Raw genomic sequence first — 11,976 nt, 5'->3', positions numbered from 1 at the left:
GGCCCCAAAAAAAAAAAAAAAAAAAAAAAAAAAAAAATAGGATCATGGGACGATCTGAACCATTTTTGATGAACTGGATTAGCTCACTGTAAACTGCTTCTTAAAACTTTACAGTGACTCTGTTTGTAAGCCTTGTTCCTCGCCTCCTATTTTTTACGTTCTTCTGTAACCAAGTCCTTAACACCTGCTTTGCCTTTTTGCTCTCTTTATCTCCTTGTTCTCTCATTGACTCTTTCTGGAAAGTTCTTCCAGTCAGAGTTCACTAAGTACTCTCCTGCTTTTGCAAAGAACAGCATTTTGAATACTCAGCTTCATAAAGCTTGTCTGCCAGTGAATACATAGTTTCTCTTTCCGCTTAACATTATATCTGATCCTTTAATAGCTTCTTGCTTATTTTCCCCATAGTTCTCTGGCTTCTGCCAAATGTTGTACACACTCAGTCGTTTTATTGGTCCGTGTCAGTATAATCTGCCTTAGTAACTGGATAAGCTTATTAATTTGTATAGTTCCTGGCAATTCTGACTTCTCCCATACCTCAATTTGTACGGTTCTTGGCAAATTCGAACTGATTGTATGGAGTCTTCAGATTGTCTATGATAACATCTTCATTTTAGCAATTCTCTGTCCTGAGAGATAGATCAGCTGTAAACTGCAGCAGGAGTTTCCCTCCCTGACACTTCATCAGACTTCATCATAGCTCATTTGTTTGAAAAAGGTGATTAAAACTGGAAATCATAAAAACAGATAATACATCTTTTAAATATTTAAGTTTTAACTTAAAGCACGTAATGTACATTTTATTCCCCAGTCTCCGAAGAAGAGCCAAGGTCTGTCTTCGAGTAGAAATCCCTTTGCATCCTGTACGGGCTTGTCTTGCATAAACCATTTCTATGATGCATTATCTACACTGCCCACTTTAAAAGGAGTAAGAATTTAAAGGCCTTTGCTGAGTAAATAAGTGCAAAATCACTTTAGGTTTTCATATTTTTTTTTCAATTTTCTGCAGTTGTATTATCCATTCCTAGTTTGATAACCTTTTTTTTCCTTTTTACTTTTTTTAACCTTAGTCTTTCTAAAGGTTTAACTTGTTCTAGAAACAACTCTTCTACTCATTCATATTTTATTGGTTTATATACTATTTAATTATGTAATTACAATAATCAGTACATTGGCACAGAGTGTTTGAGAATGAACATAGCTGAGTCTCCGTTGGCATACCGCTCAACATATCAGTACAGAAGTATGCTGACCCAGCTGAGAACAGCCAGCTGGCTGTGAGCCTTCCACCTGCTTGTGGGCATTAGCCAGGATGTTTTTCAGAGGACAGGAGAACATTAGTTCATCTAACAAGGTGGTTTAGTGGAGGCTAGTTAAAAGTTTGTATCATACTCCAGTCAAAGAATCTGCTGTTGTACAGAACAAAATATTTTGTACCAAATTGAAGTTAAAGTTTTTATCAAGATAGGATTCAAATTAATTTCATTATATACATGACAGACTAACAGCTTAGATCTCATCCCTCCTGGAAGGTAATTAGGAAAAGAAAGATAAATTTGCTCTCTAGGCTGTAATATTTCCTCGGCTTTAAAATTTCCCCAGGACAACAGACATTCCAACAACTAGTAGTAGCATCATCATCTGAAGTGGCATCTTACTGAGGACAGAACTGGGGCTGGACGTCAGCAAGGCACATTTCAGATCAGTACGCAGAACTTTCCAATAGCTAGAGATAGTCAGCACATAACTGTCTCATGAAATCGTGGGTGTTTCCTTAGAGGTGTCCAAGAACAGGTGAGATACTCACTGGCTGGCAGAAGGGCTCCTACTTCCAGCATGACATTGTCCCAGGTGACCTTGAAGGTACTTTTGAACTTTAATGTCCTAGGACTTTTATTTCTAAAATACTTCTTGGTTCCCACCTAATTTTTTAGGTCGGGTCTAATGTTTTCATTGCCTGGGCCTTTGGCCACTAATTTACATTGCTATACGTTGTGTAAAAGCACCTGAAACAGAAATAGCTAAAAAATGTCCATATCAGACCACTCATCACCTGTAAGAGGGTATGGCTATGAAATATAGCCTGATGCTTTTATTTCCTCAGTGCCTGTGATAATTACTCAATAAAAACTTTATGTCCTTGGGCACTCTAAGGGTAGCAGTAAATATTTAGTGTTGGCAACTGCAGCCTTCAAGCCTTACACACAAAATGCTGTTCTCTGTCTTGATTGGTGCACAGAGGAGACTCTGTGGTGGTGGGAACTGAATTTTATTTTTAAAACAGAAGGTATAATGAAAAGAACACAAAGATATATATTATAATTAATGCAGGTGTGCCTTGCTATAAGAAAACAAAGTAAACAAGATCAGAAATTATAAACCATGTAAATCAGGCTGATTATTTGCATTGTGTAATAATTGTTCTTCACTTTAAGACAAGCAAATAAACAAGATCAGAAATTAAAGATCTATAAATAAACAAGATCAGAAATTAAAATCTATAAATAAACAAGATCAGAAATTAAAGATTATTTGTATTATACAATAATTGTTCTTCACACAGATAGAGTTTCCTTAAATATCAGTTTTCTCTAATATATTTGAGAGCTTATTCTCACATCGCAAGCTAAGTCCTAGACTTCTACATCTAGAAAACACCCTAGTGTTTTTCCAGCCCAGTAACTTTATTTCCAGGTGAGGAAGCTGAGGCCCAGAGAGAAGTTCTAAATGTTATACGTAGGGCCATATTGCTAACGACTGGCAGAATTGGCCCAGGAACCCGACTCCAGGGTCTTTCCCCTTAATTCTACTTCTCAAGGCTGAGGACCCCATGACAGCACATTCTTCTAAAAACTGGCTTCCTTTTCACTTTATTTCTTTGTTTTGTTCTCGTTATTGGAACGATGCATATTCTTAGAAAATAGGCAAATACAAAAATATATCAAAAAAGAAAATCCCCTGCTGTGTTACCATCCAGGGATAATCTCTGTGACCATGCTGACCTCCAGATTCTTTGAAGGGGCATCCCTGCCTCCACTGAACTGTCTCCCAGTTGATCCTCAATGCACTGAGATCGAGCCCTCAGACCCTTCATCCGGGTGAAACTCTTTCCTCTTGTGCCAGTAGTTTCTCATCTTCCCTCCCCCTTTCCCTTTTCTTGATTTCAGGACATTACTCTTCCCTGTATCCTCCTACCTCTTGCACTGGTCTTTTTCTGTCTCATTCTTGACTCTTTCTTTCGCCATTCCTTAAATAATAACGTCCCAGAGAGTTGCATGGTTAGCCCTCTTTTTACTCTGTATTCTTCTCCTGGGATATTTTATTCTCTTCTCCAAGTCAACTTACTTGGAGTATTACTTACTTGGTGTGGATGACCAAGTGAATATTTATGCCTCTCCACCTCTCTCTTGAGTGCAACACTCCTATTTCCAGCTGCCTGTTACTGGACCTTCCTCCCAGGGTGTCTCGGAAGCATCTCTGCCTAAAATTATCCAAAAGCAAATTACTTACTATTCCCTCTCCAACCTGTTACTCTCCCTGTGTACACTCATTAATTGCCAAACAGCCATACTATAGATCCTGAAGTCATACTTTACTTTTTCTCTCCATCTATCCAAGCCATCATAACATTCTGCTATCTCTACCTCAACAGTATCCTTCAAATCTCTCTGCTCCTCTGTTACCACTGCCCTGGGCCAGTCCTTCAGCCTATCTTCCCTGGACTGTGGCACTTGCCTTCTGACTTCTCTCCCTGCCTCTCCCATCAGTTCCTGTTCCACATTGCTGCCAATTCACTTTTTTTTTTTTTTTTTTTGAAACATACATCTGGTTTTAAACCCCTTTCAGCTGCTTATTCCTGTCTCCAGCATGAAGTCCAAATCCATCAGCAGGGTAACAGGACCCTCTATCCCCAGTCATTCATTCCTCTTTGTATTGTCTGTCACCCAGCTCACTGCTAGGCATCGTGCCTGACCTACAGCAGACACTGTAGCCTATTGAGTAATAGGCTTCTCCGCATTCGAGAATGTGTTCCTTCTCTATCCCATCGTCTCATTCCCAGCTCGTTCTGCAGAGTAAGAATTATTCATTTTATCAAAGGTATCATGGACCACACTTAATTGATCTGTTCACACTTCTAGGTAGAGGGGACAGTACCCCTATGTGCTTTGATTAAATTACAAGTAGAGCAAAAAAAAATTAAAATAAGAGCAGGTCCCTGCTATCAGGGGACACTGTGCAAATCATCCTCGTGGTTCTGACAGTTGAACCTAAACAGCATGCTTGTTCTCTCTTCCTGGAGAGGTCCACTACAGGTTTTGTGTATGCACGTATTTTTTTAAAAGCATGAGACCACATATAATATCACTCAACCATTATATTTGTCACAGTGGGGTGTTTTTTTCTTAATGTGTTTAGGTAACCTGTAAAATAAATTAACTTTGGAAGAATTTTTTTTAAATAATTTCTGATTGGAAAAAAAAGACCTTTGGTAGGAAAAAAATTAAAGACAGTGAAACCACAGTATTTAGAATGCAAATATTGTAAAATGCCATAAAACTCCTGAGGTCTTATTCCTCAGCTAAGGCTGAGGAAGTTATGCTCATTTGTTATTAAAAAAAAAAAAAAAAAAAAAGTCAGGTTTCTTCCCACCTTCAAAAACAAGAGTGAGAAGAGTTTACTACCAAATGGTGCTTTTATTTTCATGAAGTTTTATGCTTGCTGTGTATAGTATCTAAAGTGAGTTTTTAATAAAGAGGTGTTGATATTTGAATGAACTGACATATCAGTTAAGTAAACCATGTACATAAACCATTTTATCCTCTTAATACAAGAGACACCACACTGTTGCATTAGAAATGCATTTTGTATCCTAGAATTCACTACCAATAAGGCCTGGAGAAGAATGGTTTGTACAGTTCCTTTTAAACGTTTCCAGACATTTTACATGTTGCTGCAGATGTGGCTTTATTCTTGAGGTCGTCCTCACAGGGCCTCGCCATGCACGTGTGTGGGTGTTGTGACAGCTCTCATGCTTCTGTGACGTCATCTCCTTTCTGACTGTGCTGCCTGTTGCACCTCGTCCCAGTGTGCGTCTCCCGGTTTTCTTTCTCCGGGGCGCTTTATTCTGCCTTCAGGAGTCTCTTCTTTCACCCAGATCTGCCCACTTTTCTTCTGACTTCTCCAGTTTCTAATAATATTTCCATCATTGAGACTTTCACTTCTCACCGTCTCCCCAGCCTGTTCCTATCCCAGGCTCCCTCCTCCCAGTGTCTTCTAACTTCTTCACCAGAAAAAGCAAAACCAAAAATATCCTCCATTCCACCTGGCAAGGTTGAGGTGACTCTCTTCCAATAGAGAATGGCATTGTCCTCTGCCTCAGCACCTAAGTCACAAACACACCTATCACTTGTTCACATGTTAATGCATCCCTGCCCTGTTCTCTTGTTCTCAAAATCAGTTCTGTGACTTCTTCCACAGACCACTTCTCCCCTTGCCCGCTCTACCCACACAGACCTGAGGATAGTTGTACTTTTTACTCCTCCTCACCTCTGTCACACCTTACTTTCTAGCCAATTTTTTTTTTAAGTTCATTTTTCAAGAACTTGACTCAAAATGTCAGCTCCTCCAGGCAGCCTTCCAGGATTGCCTTGCCCCCTGCCCCTTTACAGTGTGGCTTACACGCCCAGCTTGCTTTCCTTGCACTGTCATGCCTGACCACCTGATTGACCTCTTTAAGGATAGGCACTGTGTGAAAGAATCTGCTTTGAAAGTATTTTTGCTCTTGTACTTCATTTCTAAACTTTATTTTGACTTCTTCCACGTCTTTTACTATCTGAAGTTACCACCTTTCTACGATCTTCCTTTTTATTTGCATCCCTTCATGTTCAGTCCATTCCTATTGTCAGTGCTTATTTTCTGAGACTCACCAATGGCTTTCTTTTAAATTCCACTTAAAACACACACACACTTCTCATCTTCCAAGTCTTTGAATGAGAAAAGTAGGGGGAAAAGTGAATTTCCAAGTTCTCTTTTACTCCCTTTGGATTATTACACTGGAATGCTTTTTCTCATAAAAGTATGAGTTGGTATAAAACATTAGTGCCTGTCGTGATTTTTAAAATAAAGAGAATAAAGCTTACTGTGTAATCCTATTCAAAGTCATTTGCTGAACATTATTACAGACACAGACTTTTATAAATTGATGTGTTTTTCAGGACTAGGGCAGGTGTTTCATTTGGGGGAATTGTTTACTCACGTATTTGTGATGGGACTCTTGGGTCACTGTCGTCATCCTGTCTCAGAAGGATATGGAGGGGATTGGCATCTGAAGGCCTTCAGAAAATATTGCAAATGGGAAGTGAAAGCAAAGGCAAGGGCCATTTAGAATGTTTGTGTCCACTCTAACCAAAGAAATGTTCCAGATCTCCCCACTCCAACAGCAAACCTAAGATTAGACATATTTAGGTAAAGACTAAAGCAGGAAATAATCCTGTAAGTGAACACCCACATCCTCTTCTTTCTGACGAAGCAAGAGAGAAGAGCTTCTAGAAAGGGCAGTTCACCAGTGGTACCTACTGCTCAAACCCTGTCGTTAATATTCAGAGCAAGGGAAGAGGGTCACGCTGCATGCTGCTTTGTCACTGAACTCTACATCAGCAGGATTATCTGCTGCCCCCTGGGCAAAGGCAAAGCAAAACAAACTCACGCTCGCTGAAATGCTAAGAAGCTGAGCCCCATAGAAGAGGTTTAGGGAAAGCATTAGGCACCGGACATTGGACCCAGCCTAAATGTTCTCCTCCAAAAAGTGAGGATGCTCTATAACTTGTGCCGTCTAGCTCATGGAGTTATTTTGTGTATCACATGAAAAGGCATCTGTGAAAGTTTCTTCAAAAAAGGCACACACATGAGAGGTCCAAAAACTCATTTCTTATCACGAGCCATACATACCCCTGGGATTAAAATATACACATTGCTTTTTATACACAGATGTTAAGCTAACTTCTTAATACATATTGAAAAATCAAATCTGAAAATACTGGAGGTGAAGTAATATATTTCCTAGAAGTCTGTGGCACGAGATATGAAGTATGGCTAACCTTATTAATAAAATCTTTCCGAAAAATAGAATTCATTCTTTTCTGAGCTTGGCACCTTCTATAACTTTTGATTTGATCTTTTAAAGTTATTTTGTGATAGAAAAGTTCCTCCCCTAACAACAGTGACAAGCTCATAGAGATTTTTTAAAGAAATCACATTACATGTCTTTACTGATCGGAGTGTTCCCCCTGTGGAAAAATGCTCTAGGCAGTTAATTATTTAAAGGTTAAGAAGATAAGGAAATTGTAGCTTTTCACAGAATGACCTTTGTGGACCAGTTTTTTTAAAAGGAATTTGCATCTCTTTCCAAACACGGATGAGGGCCTGACTAACCCTCAATTTCAGCTGTGTAAACATTGAAGCTTCAAACTGCTTGGAAAGAAAATAAGAGCAAAACTTGTAATAACCAATGTAAAACCTGAATAATACAGTGATATTGATTATTTCCCTATGCAGTCACCTTTGAGTTTCCTTCCAAAGAAAAATGAAAAAACTATTTTATTTCTTTGAGTATAAAAAAACATGGTAGAAATAGTGTTTAAATGTATATGAAGTTTTTGACTCAGAAGCCTGTGGTTTCTAATTACCTATGAATATAGCAGCCTTCATTGAAGTGTTACTGTACAGTGTTTCCGTATTGTAATAAAAACTGTGACATATCTACAACTTTGTACAAAGAGAAAAGCAATTATTGAGCACTCTTTTAACATAGACTGTAAACCTGATTGGCAAAACTCTAGTTGTGTTGCTGACTTGATTTATATTTCTTTTTTTTTTTTTTTGAGGTGAAGTTCACATAAAATTAAGCGGGCCTCTCACTGTTGTGGCCTCTCCCATTTGCGGAGCACAGGCTCCGGACGCGCAGGCCCAGCGGCCATGGCTCACGGGCCCAGCCGCTCCGCGGCATGTGGGATCCTCCCGAAACGGGGCACGAACCCGCGTCTCCTGCACCGGCAGGCGGACCCTCAAGCACTGCGCCACCAGGGAAGCCCTGATTTATATTTCTAAATGCATTCGTTAATAACTGTGTTTTAGGCAAACTGAATAAAATGAGTGGAATTGTCCATAGTAACAGTCGGTCAGTTTATTCACACATATTGGGAGAAAGTTTATAAAATTTTTTACAGGGTTCATGATTGATTTCATATTAATTTAAAATACCTACCCTTAATTTTCCTCAATAATACCCTGTGTAAGAGCTTGGAGCCCCTCCTGAAGGGAATGAACTGGTGATGGTGATCCATTCCATGAAAGCAGGCAAAGCACATGTCTGTCCCCTGCACACTTGAAAAGCTAGTTGAGACGAGGGATGTGGCAGGTTTTATCCAATTTCACACACAAGGAAATGATTTAAAACCACTTCATAAACTGCATAGGAATCCGCATTTCAGTTTTTTCCTGGACACTTATTCTAGGTTTGAATTTGTCATCAGCTATTAAGACTAAGTTAGAGTCCAAGCTGAATTGTCAAAGGTAGAATAATCTGAGAATTAGCCAGAATCAAGGGTGAGAGGGATCCTTTACATTCTCATTGATATTCTGCATTCTGGGAGTAATATATACGTCGAAGCTTTGTTTGCTTGCTTTTACTGCCATAAGGGGAAACAAAGGGCAGTAGCTCTTCTGATAGAATTTTATGAACTCACATTTTAAGAATACCTTTGTTATAAGACATATTAATCAGGTTTCCGCAGTCAGTTTGACCCTGCCAAAGTAAATATATAGGAAACTATTATGAAAATAAATCATTAAACTTTCCTCATAGTATAATGATCTGCCAACTTTTTTTTAAAAGGTAGGTATTGAGATTAAAGTCTTATCCTTACTGGCAAGTGTTATCCCCTTGTCCCTATAGTTTCTTTGGGTTAAGAATCTGTAGATAGCAGTTCTAATGAAAATATTTCATTAGTATTAATCTAAGTAATTGTGTCGGCAGTAGTCAGTTTATCTGACATAGCATAAAATTAAAATAAGAAATTCTAACTGGATCATAGGCAGTAATTTGAACTCTGTAGCATTTAGTAGGGAAGAGTTTTTTTTTTTTTCATTTTTTAAAAGCACAAACTTGTTTGTAGACTTCAAATCTGATGGAATTAAATCATTTTTAGTACTAACTGAAAGTAGGTGGAGTTCTTACCATTTGTATTCTATCATACCACCTTGACTTTTATCACAGAGGGTTAAACAGACTCTGTTGGAATAGATCAATATATTCTTTAGGACACACTTGAGCTGGGACTAGAACCCAGCCTTGAAATTCTACCCCGAGGATTAGCTGGCTCTTATTGTTTCATTCAGAATCATATATTTGCAGCACTGTAAGTAGATTTCTAGTAATGAAAGGGTTTTTTTTTTTAATAGACTCAGGTTACTGCAGTGTTTTTCTATTTGTCTTCTTCTGCTTTGTACTGTTTAGAAAATTTGGGGGGGCATGGTTATCTCAATAACCATCTAAGGGTTAAATATTATGTGTGGCCCCATATCTCTGGTCCAGTGTTGGGGAATATTTTCATTGATTTACGTAGGTGTTCTAGCTCAGTAAAGAATGACCCTATGTTTGGCAAGAAAAGAGATATGGAAACTGTACTCACAGCCAAATTTACAAGAATAAAGTAATTGGTTAAGGTAAAAGGAAATGATTTTGACAGACTTACACTCTTGGGGTGGGTTAGAAATCCACCAAAATTCAGGATTCACGTGCATTTTTATCTTGAAGTGGAAGAATCCAACATAAAGCGGAAAGCAGCTTTCTGTAAATGAAGTGCCATTGGCACGTCCAGTCAATCATTTTTACCACTGTGTTTTCAATTCCGTTGTGATACAGGTAGATCTGATGTATCCTGTCAACACTCTTTTTTACTTTCTCTACTCTTTTTAGACTTAGAAGTAGATCAACCCAAAGAAGAAAAGAAAGAGTGCTACTATAATCTAAACGATGCCAGTCTTTGTGACAACGTGCTGGCCCCCAATGTCACCAAACAAGAATGCTGCTGTACCTCTGGTGCTGGGTGGGGAGATAACTGTGAGATTTTCCCCTGCCCGGTCTTGGGGACTGGTAAGAATTAGCTAAGTGCTGTGTTCATACAGGTATTTGTTGTGTGGTGTTCATGGGCCTTGGAATGTTCTCATTTGGGTTATTGAAGCCTTGAAATGGTAACATCTACTGGTACCTGCCATAGTCAAATTGAAGTGAGATTACCTTAGAGTGGGTTTCATTCAGGGCTGGACCCATACCCTTATCCCACTTCAGTATGAATTCTTAAACTTCTGTTTCTCACAGAATATGCTGTTATAGTGATATTCCATATAATATTTTGGCAGGAAGATAATTCAGTTTTATTCCATTTTTAAGGTAAAACTAATCATTTTTGCTAACAATGACACCGCATTATTCCTAACTGGAGCTTACATATTTAAGCTAGGATTTTGGATTCTTATTGAAATTTGAAAATACTAGAGACCACAGTAATGGAGAAATGTCATAACACACCATAGTACCCATAGCTAAAACATGTGTAAATAATATATGGGTGAAATAGCAAGGTTTTTTTGTAAATTATACTTATGAAGTCATTAGGTTTATTTGCACCCAGTCTGTAATTTTTGAGATTGTACTGAATTTATTTGTCTGAATTAGATGGCAAGATTTGCCTTAAAGTCTCTGAGTCTGAGAAAGCAAAACTGAATTTAAAACATACTCATGGGAGATATTGGTTGGTTTTTTTTTTTCAACTTTTTTTCCCCCTTATCTCTCCTGAAATCAGCTGAATTCACTGAAATGTGTCCTAGAGGGAAAGGTTTTGTCCCCACTGGAGAATCCTCTTACGGCGTTGATGGCGAGAACTATAAAGGTCAGAATCAAGCAGAGACTAATTTGCAATGTGTGTGCGTATTTGACACTCAGGTAAACGCGTGGCTTGGGTTAGACAGAAGAAGAATTCTTTTCAGCCATGGAAACTAATTACAAAGCCTTGAATCCTACCGTTGGAAGAAGGCTCCGGTGGACTCTACGGAGAGCCATGGCTTGGGTGTTAGAACACTTAAGGCTGTATGACAGTGGGACTTCACTTAAGATTCTGAGTTTCTGCTTCTGAGATAGGAATAATGTTTCAAAGGTTGTCATGAGGATTAAATAAGATAACGTATGTAAAAGTACTTAACACAAAATTCTGTACTTAATAAATTCATTCTTTTATTGTAGAATTATATTAGAAATCATATGTTAGGACCAATATAAATTTGACCATCATCATGTTGGCCTTTAATGGTCATCAACAAAGCAAAGATTCTTGCCTTTTTAGAAAGCATCCTACTTTGCTAGGACCATTTACTAACGGCCACAGATTAATAATAAGGAATGGAAAGGAAGAAAGCAAAAGTAGATGTGTGTTTTATATATTTAATGCTATTAGCCTGTAATTCTAAAATAAATGTGCACCTTTTTAATTTTGGTGAAATTTAAACTACAGATATGAGTATTTCCTCATTAACCACTAACTTTTAACATTTCAGTGATAGAGATATTATGACCTTTTATATACAAAGTGATTTTTTTTTCTTTACAGTTTAATATTAAAAACTGTTAAGTGGCTGGAAAACAGACTAAAAACATTTTTATTGTCTATCCATTTTTGCAAACCAGTGTTTTACTAATATGGTATAATTCAGCAGCTGGATAAGAAATTCATTATGTGTTTTTTTAAGTACATCTATGATTTAATTCAGTGAAATAACAAGACTTAGTTGGCGAAATGTGTTTAACGGTTTTCAAATTCGCAAATATCATATACTATGTTCTTTCAGAGATGTAGTTAAATTACGCTTTGTGCTATGAAGTGGAGCCCTGATTTCACCATAACGTCATCCTCTTCCCTCCCCCCC

General features: G+C 38.1%; 1 protein-coding gene across 4 annotated transcripts in view; it reads left to right on the top strand.

The window, feature by feature from the left end:
• The window catches only part of LTBP1 (latent transforming growth factor beta binding protein 1), a 437,031-nt gene that overhangs the window by 390,381 nt on the left and 34,674 nt on the right, over window positions 1-11,976 (top strand). For all 4 annotated transcript variants that reach the window (XM_007450947.1, XM_007450950.1, XM_007450949.1 and 1 more), the window contains 2 exons: window positions 9,974-10,150; window positions 10,860-10,946. In XM_007450947.1, coding sequence (XP_007451009.1) covers window positions 9,974-10,150; window positions 10,860-10,946 — 264 coding nt within the window. The remainder of the gene's footprint in view (window positions 1-9,973; window positions 10,151-10,859; window positions 10,947-11,976) is intronic.

This window comes from Lipotes vexillifer, unplaced genomic scaffold (genome assembly GCF_000442215.2).
Source record: "Lipotes vexillifer unplaced genomic scaffold, Lipotes_vexillifer_v1.1 scaffold776, whole genome shotgun sequence".
Taxonomy (NCBI): Eukaryota; Metazoa; Chordata; class Mammalia; order Artiodactyla; family Lipotidae; genus Lipotes; species Lipotes vexillifer.
This window is presented reverse-complemented; position numbering and strand designations above follow the sequence as displayed.